Raw genomic sequence first — 14,153 nt, 5'->3', positions numbered from 1 at the left:
AAATACTTAACAAAATTACTTATTATTCAACTATTACTCATCAACCATTCCAATATAACACCGCATCCCAAAGGCAAATTCAGCAAAACAGATTTCCAACACTTGCTACCTCCTCTACTTGAGGAGAAATAACACCAACAGAATGAATTTAGCAACAGAGAGACAATTAGAGCTTTTACAGCATTTCTGTATCAAGCAGCTTAAATTCTTGAAACCCTAGTTGAACCAAAGAAAGCAAAAACTAAAACCTTGGGTCTGTGTGAGCCTGACTCTATCCACTCATGCTTAATTTTAAACAAACCCAACACTATTTACTCTGTTTTTCATAGAGAAGACACCTCAGCACCAGATTTCTCTTCAAGAAAAATGGGACAGAAAAAATCTCTCCTGAAGGCACATTTTGTCACCCCTCTCCCTTTAAAATTGAGCCGTTGAGATGCGAAGATGGCCTCATTTAGTTTCACTACATAATGTATATATATTACATGCAAATATTCAATACTACAATCATTTCAGTCTGTTTCTTCTGCCACCTCCCAGCTTTCTTCATCAAAGTTGTGACAAAGTGTCAGCAATTTTGTTCTCTTATCGTGTCACACACAATTTTTGAATTGAATGGCTGTAACAATAAATTTCATCCAAACAGTCTGGTATTTTTATCCTTAACCCCTTAACATTTTTGGAAAAATTCATGATCAGCACATACAATTGTCTCAAATACATTACTGACAACATAAATGTTGAAGTATTGCAATGTGAACACAAGGTATTTTACTAAGTGCGGAATCTTTCTTTTGATGAGTATTCAACTTTTGGGAGAAATACCCGATAAGTCTTTCTATCCTCATGTCTTCTTATAAGAGTATAGGACCGACACATTTGACTTGCATCGATAGCCACCTTGAATGGCTTTGCATAGTTAGGTATTGCTAACACTGGAGCAGTGATCAACACAGCTTTCAATCTGTCAAATGCCTTCAGAGGCTCCTTTGTTCACTGAAATTATCTTCAACTTCTTCAACAGGTCAGAACTTTGGATAAAAAACCCATTCAGTCCCAGAAATTGTAGTACTTCCATCTTTGTTGATAGTATGAGAAACACCCTCTCAAGCCATCTGCCCATGTCCAATGATAAGGCCTAGGAATGTGACATGGGCTTTTGTGAACTCACTGTTAGCCTGATTTATCACTAAGCCCACCTCCTGAAGTTGATTGAATAATTCTACTAGATGCTTCAAATGTGGGATGAAGAATCACTGGATCATCTTTTACACCACACAATTGGTAATCCTGAAATAGCCTTATTGTTTAGTCTTTGAAATGTGGCTGTAACATTCTTCACACCAAATGGCATTATTTTAATTTGTAAATTCCACTCAGTGCCATAAAAGCCAAAATTTCCTTCACTGCTTTGGACAAAAGTACCTGCCGTTATCCTCTGAGTTAGAAATATAAGTTGCTTGTCCCACCTTTGCAATACCGCTTTCCAAATGTGGAATCGGGTGCAAATCTGATTTGGTAACTACATTGACTTTGCAGTAGTCCAAACATAATCATTGTATACCATCTGGTTTCAGCATCATTACCACGTGTGTCTACCACACTGCATCTCATTTCATTTATGTCATCTCTAAGCAAGTTTTCAATCTATTTTTAAACCTGTGCCAATTTTAGACAGTTAAGCCAATAAGGATGTTGCTTAATTGGAACAACATTTACTGTGTCTACATTATGCATTATCAGTTTAGTACTTCCCAGCTTATTCCCATCTATTTCTCCATGTGATTGTAATTTTGATTTTCTTTTGGAAGGTAACTCAATAATTTATCCCAATTTTTGAGAACTTCCTCATTGTCTAATCTAACTTGAGCAGTGTCAAATTCGCTATCATCTGGATTTGGTTCTTCACTCTGAGTTATAACCAGTGACACATTCTCCTTTTGCTTTTTTTCCCTATTAAAATACTGTTTGAGTTTATTCACATGACATAATCACTATGATTTCCTTCTATTTGGCAATCTTATCAACAATTCAACTCACTGAATTTTCTTTCAATTTGATAAAGCCCATGAAGCTTTGCCTTCAAAGGTTCACTCACCCCTTGTCGTAATACTAACACTTTTGTCTCCACTTGCAAAATATACAAATTTTGGATCTCTTGTCTGCTTCCTGTTTTATCATATGCTGTGCTACTTTTAAATGCTGTCAGCCAAATCACCGGCTCCATTTAATCTCTCTGTAAAATTTGACATCTGGTCAAAATATGTAGTCTCTGAATTCTAACTCCAATTTTTCCTTAATTAATTTCTGTGGTTCTCGCCTCATGCCCCAAAACTAATTCAAATGGACTGAATTTAGTTGATTCATAAGGTGCAACCCTAGTTGCAAAAAGTACAGATGGAATTCCTTTATCCCAATCCTCTGGATTGTCTTGACTATCGGCCCTCAATGTGATCTTCAAACTTTGATGCCACCATTCTAATGCTCTCTGTGATTCTGGATGGTACACAGTAGATTTAAATTGTTTTATTTCTAAGATACTCATGATTTTCCTGAATAATTTAAATTTAAAATTTAATTCTTGACCTGATCGATTCTCTGTGGGTAGTCTGTATCTTATAAATAAATTTGAGTAACACTTCTGCAACCCTTTTAGCCATGATACTGTGTAATGTAATGGCCTCTGGAAATTTGGTAGACACATCCATTATTGTCAACAAATACTGATTCCCACTTGTTGATTTAGGTAGGAGTCCAATGTAATTAGCTGAGATTCTTGTAAAAGCTTCCTTAAATACTAGAATGGGTATTAAGAGTGCTGGATTTATCACTGCCTAAGGTTTGTCTTTTACCTGACTTGTCCTGCAAAATTCAACCATAGCTTCATGCAGTCCTGGCCAATAAAAATGTTTTGGTATTTTTAGTTTGAGTTTTCCTTATTCCCAAATGATCTCCTACTGGTAACTCGTGCTGCTCGCAACACCACCTTTCTATAACCCATCAGCATACAACTTGAAAACCTTCTGCCTATTTTTCACATGCCTGAATATGTGATGGTCTCCATTTCCTTATCAAGACTTTTTAAAATGGTAATATTCTGGGATATTTGAGGAGAAAGTGAGGTCTGCAGATGCTGGAGATCAGAGCTGAAAATGTGTTGCTGGAAAAGTGCAGCAGGTCAGGCAGCATCCAGGGAACAGGAGAATAGACGTTTCGGGCATAAGCCCTTCTTCAGGAATGAGGCAAGTTTGTCCAGCAGGCTAAGATAAAAGGTAGGGAGGAGGGACTTGGGGGAGGGGCGTCGGAAATGCGATAGGTGGAAAGAGGTCAAGGTGAGGGTGATAGGTCAGACTGGGGTGGGGGCGGAGAGGTCAGGAAGAAGATTGCAGGTTAGGAAGGCGGTGCTGAGTTCGATGGATTTGACTGAGACAAGGTGGGGGGAGGGGAGATGAGGAAACTGGTGAAATCCGAGTTCATCCCTTGTGGTTGGAGGGTTCCTAGGCGGAAGACCTCATTTTATATAATGAAACACTATTCTTCTCACCTCAGATTTTTCTGGCAGTACTCCTTCTGGATTAAATATTTCCTCATCTCCCAGCATCAAAGATGGACTTGCCTCATATCTTTTAAAATCTTAATTTCTTTATCTACTCCTGGCATACATGAGTAAACCTTACCCACGCAAGTAAATTCTTTGAAGAGATTTGGCACTTTCTTCTCAACCAACCCCTGACTAGCTGTACATTCTTTTGCAGCTTTTTAATTCCTTGTGTGCTTTCCTTTACCATTTTAACAAAACCCACTGGCTTATTCAGTTTTCCCATATCCATCTTCCCAGTGCTTTTTTTAAATCACCAACATGGTGACTCATGTATCCTAATTTATTGTAATGAAAACACTTGAGCTTTTTTACTTCTGTTTCCCCCCCCCCTCCCAGCCCTCAAAGGTTTCCTTTTTACCCTATGGTAAACTATCTTAAATGAGATTTCCTTTCCCTTCTCACCTTAGGATTTCCCTTTTACCCAATTCTATCCTTCACAGATTGAACTTGATGTCAGATGTCAAACTTTGATTTATGAACTAACCCATAATCATCTGCCAATTCTGCTAGTTTTAACTCTCTGCTCTTCTACTTAGAGTCATAGAGATGCATAGCACAGAAAAAACCCTTCAGTTAAATTCACCTGTGCCAACTAGATATTCTAAATTAACCTAGACCCATTTGGCAGCATTTGGCCTTATAGCCCTCCCACAGTCCAAAGATGTGCAGGTCAGGTGAATTGGCCATGCTAAATTGCCCCTAGTGTTAGGTAAAGGGTAAATGTAGGGGGTATGGGTGGGTTGCGCTTCGGGGGGGGGGTGGTGTGGACTTGTTGGGCCGAAGGGCCTGTTTCCACACTGTAAGTAATCTAATCTAATCTAATCTAAATCCTTCCTATTCGTATACACATCCAGATGCCTTTTAAATGTAATTATACCAGCTTCCATCACCTTCTCTGACAGCTGATTCCAAACACACACCATCCTCTGCACGAAAATGTTGTCCCTTAGGTTCCTTTTAAACCTTTCTCCTTTCACTTAAACCTATGTCCTCTAGTTTTGGACCTTGACTATTCATCCTATCCGTGCCCCTCATGATTTTATAAACTTCTATAAGGTCACCCCTCAGCCTCTGATGTTCTGGGGAAAATAGCCACAGCCTCTTCTGCCTCTCCCTCTACCTCAAGCCCACCAATCCTGGCAACATCCTTGTAAATATTTTCTGAACCCTTTCAAGTTTCACAACATCTTTCCTGTAGCAGAGAGACCAGAACTGAATGCACTGTTCAAAAAGTGGCTGAACCAATGTACAGTTGTATCAGGACTTCCCAACTCCTATCCTCAATACAGTGGTCAATAAAGGCAAGTGTACCAAAAGCCGCCTTCATTACCCTGTCCACTTGCGGCTCCACTGTTGTGAATTCTCAGTATTGAGTTGAAACTTTATTGCTGGAACAGCACAGCAGGTCAGGCAGCATCCAGGGAACAGGAGATTCGACGTTTCGGGCACAGGCCCTTCTTCAGGAATGAATTCTCAGTATGTCAGAAAGTGAATTTTTGAACCCCTCCAAAATAACAGTCACTCTAGTCATATGTCTGAACTATTTCCAGTGCCCTTATCCACCTACCAAAGTTACTTTGTTTGATCCTTTCAAACTCGGATGTGTATTTCCCAAGGTTCCCTCCGTTGATTCTGAAAATATTGGCTTCTGGCAGCAGTTCATATGCACATAAGATGGCTTTTTTTCTCCTTCTCATACTCCCCAGGTGCCTCCTTGATAGTGATGCAAGCAGCTCACCAGCTGTACCTACCAATTTTGTTTGAATCAATAATACTCACATGGCCAGTGGCAGTTTCATTTGTTTAGACATTTTCTCAAATGAAATGTAAAAGGCTTCTACTTGCTTCTTATTGAACGTTGGCAATGCTTGGACAGAAACAGATCCCCACCCTGCCTTTGGCTACAATGGGTTTGCTCTTCTTCACGATTGTCATCACTACTCCCACCTTAGACCTCTACATCTGTCATTTTAAGTTGAGTTTCACTTTTCAGTTCCAACATCTGAAGTTCAAAAGTTCTCTCTTTCTCCCTTTTTTCTCTCTATCTCTTCCTTCTCTCTCTTGATCCTGTTCTTCTACTCAGGCTATTCTTTCTTTTTATTTTTCTGCTTTCAATTATAATTTAAACTCTTCCATTTCCTTTCCATAGTCAAGCTGTTTTATGCAATTGAATTTTATCTATTTTCAATAATTGCATTTGCATTTCTGGCAATTGTAAATGCTGTCTATTGCTGCAACTACTTCCCCTTTGCTTATGACAAAGGCAACCTTAGCTCCAGCTTGTCCACCAATTCTGAAAGCTTTGCCTTGCTTATCTTTTGTAAACCACACTTCTTCTGCACCCAAGAAACTCTTGGCCACTGAAACAGCCATTATTACATAAGGACAACCTATTTAAACCATCCAAATGCAGCACCTGAAAAGAGAACACCAACATTCACTCTTCACTATTTTTGAGTCTAATAATCCTAAACCCAGCCTCCTGCAAAGGCTTTAAGCAAAAGACACTCTATTTTTGACATCAGAGTTAAAATAGAAAGAAAAAAGAAGAATTGTTACAACTTTAACTGTATTGAGATACTTAACAAAATAACATTATTTTACTATTACTCATCAACCATTCCAGGCAGCAGCCTCATATAAATGCATCCTTTGGAAAAGGAAAATTCAACAAAACATTTTTTTTCACTTACTATCTTCTCTAGTCCAGAAGAAGGAACACCAATGGAATGAATCTAACAGTAGAGACAGAATCAAGCTTTTTACAGTACCACCTTCAATTCGAAAACCTCAATTTCAACCACTGAACGCAAAAACTAAAACCTTGGGTCTGTGTGAGCATGACTTAACCCACTCACGCTCTATTTTAAACAATACCCAAAGCTACTCACTCTGTCTTCCAAGGAGCAGATACCTCGCACCAGATTTATAATGCCCCTCTTCAAGAGAAACCTGACAGAACAAATGCTTCTTAAAGGCACATTTCATGATAATTGCATTGGCTGAGCTGCCCTGTCATATCATAAACATACATGAAGACTATTTACCATAAAATGACAGATTAAAAAGTCGAGTTGCTCATTCTTTCCAATTACCTCCTCCTTCTGTACCGATAAAGGAGATAACTTGCAAGTTATGCAAAACTTATACATTGTTATACTCCAGCTGTTTACATATTTTTCTTAATGGGAATGAATTACTCTAGCTATTTGCCACAGACACTTTTCGAAGGCACTCAGTGAACAATACACTTCAACTTTGCTGTGATGTTATTGTTTTTTCATAGAGCTTCCTTACAGTATGGAATTACAATTTTGAAAGAAACAAATCAAATACTCACGAAGCAATCCCTTACTTGTTTCCTTGTGACCTCAGAAGCTGCAGTCACTAGTGTGTGACTTTCCCTGTCATGCTACTTGAAACCTATGAAGTTCCACCGCCCTCACTAGCCACCCATTTGTTACATATTACTGTTAGTTCATCTTTTAAATCTATTTTAGATCACATCCTGCAACAAATTACCCTACTCATCAAACGTCCAACTTTACAGCCTGTGATTTGCTGCACTGTGCCAAGACCTGTTGCTTTTGTGCTGCTTGTGCAAGGCCAAAAGTACTCTGGGAGCTCAAATTAATTACTTTCATCACTTACTCCTATAAAATCCTAAGTAATCTGCTTTTATAAGTGTAGTATTTTTGAAAATTTGTTCACGTTATGTGGTTATTGTTGGCAGGGCCAGAATTTACTGCCCACTCTGCAGATAAGCATCAGTCACATTGTTGTGGATCTGGAATATATAGAACAGTACAGTGCAGAACAGACTCTTCGGCTCTCATTGTTGTGCCGATCTCTTTTCCTATTCTAAGATCAAAGTAACCTATGTACCCTACATCTTACTATCATCCCATGTCCCGATGCACGAGTCGCTTAAATGTACCTAATGTATCTGACTCTACTACCAACGTTGGCAATGCATTCCACGCACCCACCACTGTCTGTAAAGAACCTACCTATGACCTAAACATTCCTCCAATCACCTGAAAATTATGCCCCTTGTGATAGCCATTTCTGCCTTGGGAAAATGTCTCTGGCTGTACACACTATCTATGCCTCTCATCGTCTTGTACACTTCTGCTAAGTCAGCTCCCATGCTTCTTTGTTCCAATGAGAAAAGCCCCACCTCCCTCAACCTTTCTTCATAAGACATGCCTTCCCATCCAGGCAACATCCTGGTAAATCTCCTTTGTATCCTCCCTAAGGCTTCCACATTCTCCTATAATGAGGCGACTAGAACTGTACACTATACTCCAAGTGTGGTCGAACCATGACTTTATAGAGCTGCTACATAACCTTGTGGCTCTTAAACTCAATCCCCCTGCTAATGAAAGCCAACACACCATACACCTTCTGAACAACCCTATCACCTTGAATGGCAACTTTGAAGGATCTATGGACCTGGACCCCAGGATTCCTCTGTTCCTCCATACTGCCAAGAATCCTGCCTTTAACCCTGTAGTCTGCATTCAAATTCAGCCTTCCAAAATGAATTGCTTAATACTTTCCCAGATTTAAATCCATCTACCACTCTCAGTCCAGCTCTGCATCCTGTCAATGTCCCGTTGCAACCCTCCACACTATCTACAACTCCAACAACCTTCATGGCAGAGGCACACTTACTAACCCACCCTTCCACTTCCTCATCCAAGTGATTTATAAAAATGTCAAAGAGCAGAAGTCCCTGAACAGATCCCTGCGGAACAGCACTGGTCACCAAGCTCCAGGCTGTATACTTTCCATCTCCTATCATCCTTTATCTTCTCTGGGCCAACCAATTCTATATCCAGACAGCCAAATTTCCCTGCATCCCATGCCTTCTTACTTTCTGAATGAGTCTACCATGGGGAACCTTATCAAACGCCTTGCTAAAATCCATTTCCACCACATCCACTGCTCTACCTTCATCAATGTATTTTGTCACATCCTCAAAAAATTCAATACGGCTGTCAGGCATGTCCTGCCCCTGCTGATGCTGACTATCTCTAATCAAGCTATGCTTTTCTAAATAATCATCATATCTCTCGGAATCCTCTCTCCAATAATTTGCCCACTGCAAACGTTAAGAGTGACTGGTCTGTAATTCCCATGGTTGTCCCTATTCCCTTTCTTGAACAAGGGAATAACATTTGCCACCCTCCAATCATCTGGTACTACTCCAGCGGACAGTGAGAACGCAAAGATGATCATCAAAGGTGCAGTCCCTTCCCTCGCTTCCTGTAGTAGCCTAGGATACATCCTGTCTGGCCCAGAGGACTCATCCATCCTCTCGTTTTTCAAAATTTCCAGCACATCCTCCTTCAAAACATCAACCAGTTCGAGCATATCAGTCTGTCTCACGCTCTCCTCACAAATGACAAGGTCCCTCTCACTAGTGAATACTGAAGCAAAGTATTCATTAAATACTTCCCCTACCTCCTCTGAGTCCACGCACAAGTTCCCTCCACTATCACTGACTGGCCCTACCCTCACTCTGGCCATTCTCTTGTTCCTTACATAAGTGTAGGATAGCTTGGGATTTTCCTTAATCCCACCCACCAAGGCTTTTTCTCTTAAATCCTACCCCCAAGGCTTTTTCACGCTGGTTTCTTGCTCTCCTAAGTTCCTTCCTGGCGACCTTGTAACCCTCTAGAGCCCTGTCTGATCCTTGCTTCCTCAACTTTAAGTTAACTTCCTCCTTCCTTTTGACTAGATGCTCCACATCTCTTGTCCTTCAAGGTTCTTTCACCTTACCATCCCTTCCTTGCCTCAGTGTGACAAACCTATCCAGCACTCGCAGCAAGTGCTCCCCAAACAACCTCTATATTTCTATTGTGCACTTCCCTGAGAATAACTGCTCCCAATTTATGTTCCACAGTTCCTGTCTAAGAGTGTTGTAATTCTCCTTCCCCCAATTACTTTCCCATACCGTCTGCTCCTTTCCCTCTCCATGACTATAGTAAAGGTCAGGGAGTTGTGATGACTCTAACAGAAATGCTCTCCCACTGAGGGATTTGACACCTGATCTGGTTTGTTGCCAAGCACCAAATCCAATAATGCTTCCCCTCCAGTCAACATATCTACACATTAAGTCAGGAATCCTTCATGGACACACCTGACAAAATCTGCTCCATTCAAACTATTTGCACGAAGGAGGTTTTAATCGATATTAGGTTAGTCGAAGTTAACCATGACAAAACTCTGTTACTTCTGCACCTTTCCAAAATCTGCCTCCCAATCTGACCTGTCATGTCTCTTTGCTATTGGGAGGCTCTATAGAAAATTCCCAATAAAGTGACTAGTCCTTTCCTATTTCTGACTTCCACCCACACTGACTCAATAGACCAACCCTCCTTGATGACCTCCCTTTCTGCAGCAGTGATACTATCCTTGGTTAGTAATGCCATTCCCCTGCCGCTTTTACCTCTCTCCCTACTCCTTTTGAAACATCTAAACCTTGGAACATCCAACAACCATTCCTGCCCCTGTGACATCCAAGTCTCTGCAATGGCCACAGCATTGTAGCTCCAAGTACTGATCCACGTTCTAAGTTTATCACCTTTATTCCTGACACATCTTGCATTAAAGTAGATAGACTTCAACCCATTGCATTGACTGCAACTTTGCCCGATCAACTGTCTGCCCTTCCTCACAGACTCTCTGCACGCTGTATCCGCCTGTTCACCAGCCTCTGATCTGTACCTCCAGTTCCCATCCCCCTGCCAAACTATGTAGGCCAGAACAGGGAAGGATGGCGGATTACTTCCCTCATGGACAGTGATTAGTGAACTAGATAGGTTTTTACAACAATTGACATGAGTTATGTTGTTGACGGTAAATTCAAGTGTGTATTCAAAACTTTTTTTGAATTTACATTTCACTGTTGGATTCAAACCTATGTCCCCAGTACATTAGCCTGGGGTTCTGTATTCCAAGTCCAGTGACAGTAGCATTATACCACCACCTGACCAATTTGTAAAAAAAAAGGAAACCAGTTCACACTGAAGCATTGTAAATGCATCCCAAAACTGAGACCTGCAGCACAGAAGTCAAAGAGAGGGGTAATATCAGGATTAATTATTTTCAATCAACTTTTTCAGTTGATTGTTGCAGTTCATTCAACAGGATAGATGCGAAAATATTCTTGCATACTTTAGCATCTATTCTGTTGAATATCTACAGTGCAAATTTTGGAAACCAAAAGTATAATGAAAAGAAATAACCTACAATGACAGATGATCAATGTTCAGGCCATATGTATAGTCTATGTAACAATTCATACAAATCTTTTGATCGCCATTTCTGAAGCTGCTAAAAGGATTAATAGTTACTGGTTTTATTTTAATTTCATTTCAGCCGCACATGTGCATGTCAGGGAAAGGATCCTGAGACCTGTGGTGCTTCCTTTTCCTTTGGCTGTTCTTGGAGCATGTACTTCAACGGATGCAAATATGCCCGCAGCAAGCATCCTCGAAAGTTTAGACTCCTGGGGGACAACCCTAAAGAGGTTGGTTTAGTTCACAAAATTTTAATACAAGAATGCATTTACAATTGTCATTTTTCATTGCTGTTACAGTCCCATATTGAGAGAAGGCAGCTAAATTGACAGTCTTGGTTCAGTGCTGTTGAGTTGGTTGATCGTAAGTTCCCGAACAACTTGAGAGGTTTTAACAATCAGAATGAATATTTCAGCACTGTGCCAAGGAAGAGGTGCAGTATCTTTTTGATGAAACATTTTACCAACACTTTGTTGGCTGTCTTCAGTCAACATAAAGGATCCCATGGCACATTTGGAGAACAGTCAATAAGTTCTTGAGGGGCTTGGCTGACATTTATCCCTCTACAAACATTAAAGTGCAGTAAATTTCTCATTTATCTCAGTGTTCACAGACCAGTGTTGTGTGCAAATTGGTGCTGTTTCTCCAAATACTAAAAGAATGACTCACTTCAGTGGCTGTGATGCAATTTCAAATATTTTTAAAAATTCAAAAGAGGCAATATGTAAATTCAGTAGTGTTGTAGTCCAAGGCTCAGGAAAGTTATAACTACAGCTTAAGAATCAGTTGAAATGTACCAATGATTCAAAACCATAAAACATAATATGAAAGGCAATTTGAACACAGGTACTGCACACAGATGATGAAACAGAGTATCTGTATTCCATTGGTAACGAATGTTGGTAGACATGAGTAGAAAAGCATAATTTAGAGGAATGAACAATTTGGATTTGATATTCGCCTGATATTCCAGATCTTTAATCAGCTGAGTAGCCGAGTTCCATTGTTAGAATGTATTGTGACCATGAGACAAGGCATGGTCATATTGGTCAATGCAAGCATCTTGTCTCCCAAACAAAAAGGGGATCTTCCTCACTTCTTGAACTCAAATGGTTTTGCTGAGATGGTTCACCTTGGTCTTGTGTCACTCCATTTCCACTTCTGCCTCTCAGCATCTCGACCCTGGCTCCTCAATGCTCTGATCCACTAGTCTGGAACTCTGCTCCTGCTGCCATTAAGTTCCAGTCAGTCTGAGTATCGAGCATTAGCCAGCTTATTTCAATTCCCTTTCCTGGTTTTGTAGCCACTGTCAGAGGGTCTCCAGACATTATAGAAGTCCTGGACTTTTCACGCATTTTTCTTTGTCCCTTGACCTAATGCATCTGGTTTTGCCCCTCACCTTATCAAACACACTACTGCCTGCTAGGAGAGGCCCATAGAAACTGATTAGTTCCCTGCTTTGTGGTTTCCCTCAGCAATGTTACTTGCTACACATTTCACTGCTTCAGAGCTGTTATGCATGTCATATCACAAGGTGACTGATGCTGATCAATCATGCCATCAGCAGGTTCACTTCAGCTCTGACAGCTGCTTTCTGAGTAAGAAATGAAATTAAATCAATAGTAAGAAATGAAGTAGAATCAGATGGTGTAGAATCGGTGGGGTTAGAATTGAGGAACCGTAAAGGTAAAAAATACTACAGTTGGAGTTATGTACAGGCCTCCAAAAGGTAGTCAGGAGCTGGGGTGCAAGATACACCAGGAAATAGAAAAGATACGTAGGGAAGTCAAAGTTACAGTGACCATGGGGGATTTCAATATGCAGGTGAACTGGGAAAATCAGGTTGGTTGTGGATTGCAAGAAAAGGAATTTGTGGAATGTCTATGAGATGGCTTTTTGGAGCAGCTTGTGGTGGAGCACACGAGGGAACAGACAATACTGGATTTAGTGTTGTACAATGGGGCAGACTTGATAAGGGAGCTTAAGGTAAAGGAGGTGATCATAATATGATTGAATTTACTCTGCAATTTGAGAGGGAGAAGATAGAATCAGAGGTAATGGTATTACAGCTGAATAAAGGCAACTACAGAGGCATGAGGGAGGAGCTAAGTAGAATTAACTGTGAGAGGAGCCTAGCAGGAAAGACAGTGGAACAGCAATGGTAGAGTTTCTGGGAGTAATTCAGGAGAGACAGCAGAGATTCATCCCGAGGAAAAAGCAGCATGATACAGGGAGAATGAGGCAACCATGTCTGATGAGGGAAGTCAGGGATAGCATAAAAACAAAACAGAAAACATACAATGTGGCGAAGGGCAGTGGGAAACCAGAGGATTGGGAAGCTTACAAAGACAAAGAGGGCAACAAAAAAAGAAATAAGGAGGGAGAAGATTAAATATGACGGTAGGCTAACCAGTAATATAAAGGGAGACTTCAGATACATAAAGAGGAAAAGAGAAGTGTAAGTGGATATTGGGCCACTGAAAAATGACGCAAGAGAGATAGGAGTGGGAAACAAGGAAATGGCTGAGAAACTGAATAATTACTTGGCATCAGTCTTCGTGGTGGAAGATACAAGTAATATCCTAAAAATTCAAGAGAGTGAGGAGGCAGAGCTGAATATGGTGACCATCACCAAGGAGGAAGGTGCTAGAAAAACTAAATGGCCTGAAGGTGGATAAATCACCTGGACCAGATGGACTACACCCCAGAGTTCCAAGGGAGGTAACTGAAGAGATAGTGGACGCGTTAGTGGTGATTTTTCAGGAATTGATAGAACCAGGATGGGTCCCAGAGAATGGAAAATTGCTAACATGACACCTCTGTTTTTTTAAAAAAAAGAACGGCAAAAGAGGGAAAATTACAGACTAATTAGCCTAAACTTGGTCATGGGTAAGATCCTGAAATTCATTGTGAAAGATAAGGTTTCTAAATACTTTGAAGTGTACAGTAAAATAGGGCAAAGTCAGCATGGTTTCATCAAGGGGAGGTCACCCCTGACAAATCTGCTAGAATTCTTTGAGGAAGTAACAAGCAGGTTAGACCAAGGCGAGCCAATGGACATTATCTATCTGGACTTCAAGAAGGCAACCTTTGACAAGGTTCCAAACAGGAGGCTACTGAGAAAGATAAAGGCCCATCGTGTCATCGGCAAGGTGCTAGCATAGATAGAAGCTTGGCTGTCTGGCAGTAAGCAGAGAGTGGGGATCAAAGGGTCCTTCTCAAAATGGCAGCCGGTGACAAGT

At 40.7% G+C, this 14,153-nt stretch overlaps 1 protein-coding gene across 8 annotated transcripts in view; it reads left to right on the top strand.

Annotated features, from left to right (window-relative positions):
* LOC122543146 (methylcytosine dioxygenase tet3) overlaps positions 1-14,153 on the top strand; it is a 371,083-nt gene that overhangs the window by 303,912 nt on the left and 53,018 nt on the right. For all 8 annotated transcript variants that reach the window (XM_043681513.2, XM_087984416.1, XM_087984415.1 and 5 more), the window contains one exon: positions 10,991-11,141. In XM_043681513.2, coding sequence (XP_043537448.1) covers positions 10,991-11,141 — 151 coding nt within the window. The remainder of the gene's footprint in view (positions 1-10,990; positions 11,142-14,153) is intronic.

This window comes from Chiloscyllium plagiosum, unplaced genomic scaffold, assembly GCF_037043375.1.
Source record: "Chiloscyllium plagiosum isolate Xiang-an unplaced genomic scaffold, Cpla_swu_hap1 HiC_scaffold_48, whole genome shotgun sequence".
Lineage (NCBI taxonomy): Eukaryota > Metazoa > Chordata > Chondrichthyes > Orectolobiformes > Hemiscylliidae > Chiloscyllium > Chiloscyllium plagiosum.
The sequence above is the reverse complement of the archived record's forward strand: the minus strand, read 5'-3'. Positions and strand labels throughout refer to the sequence as shown.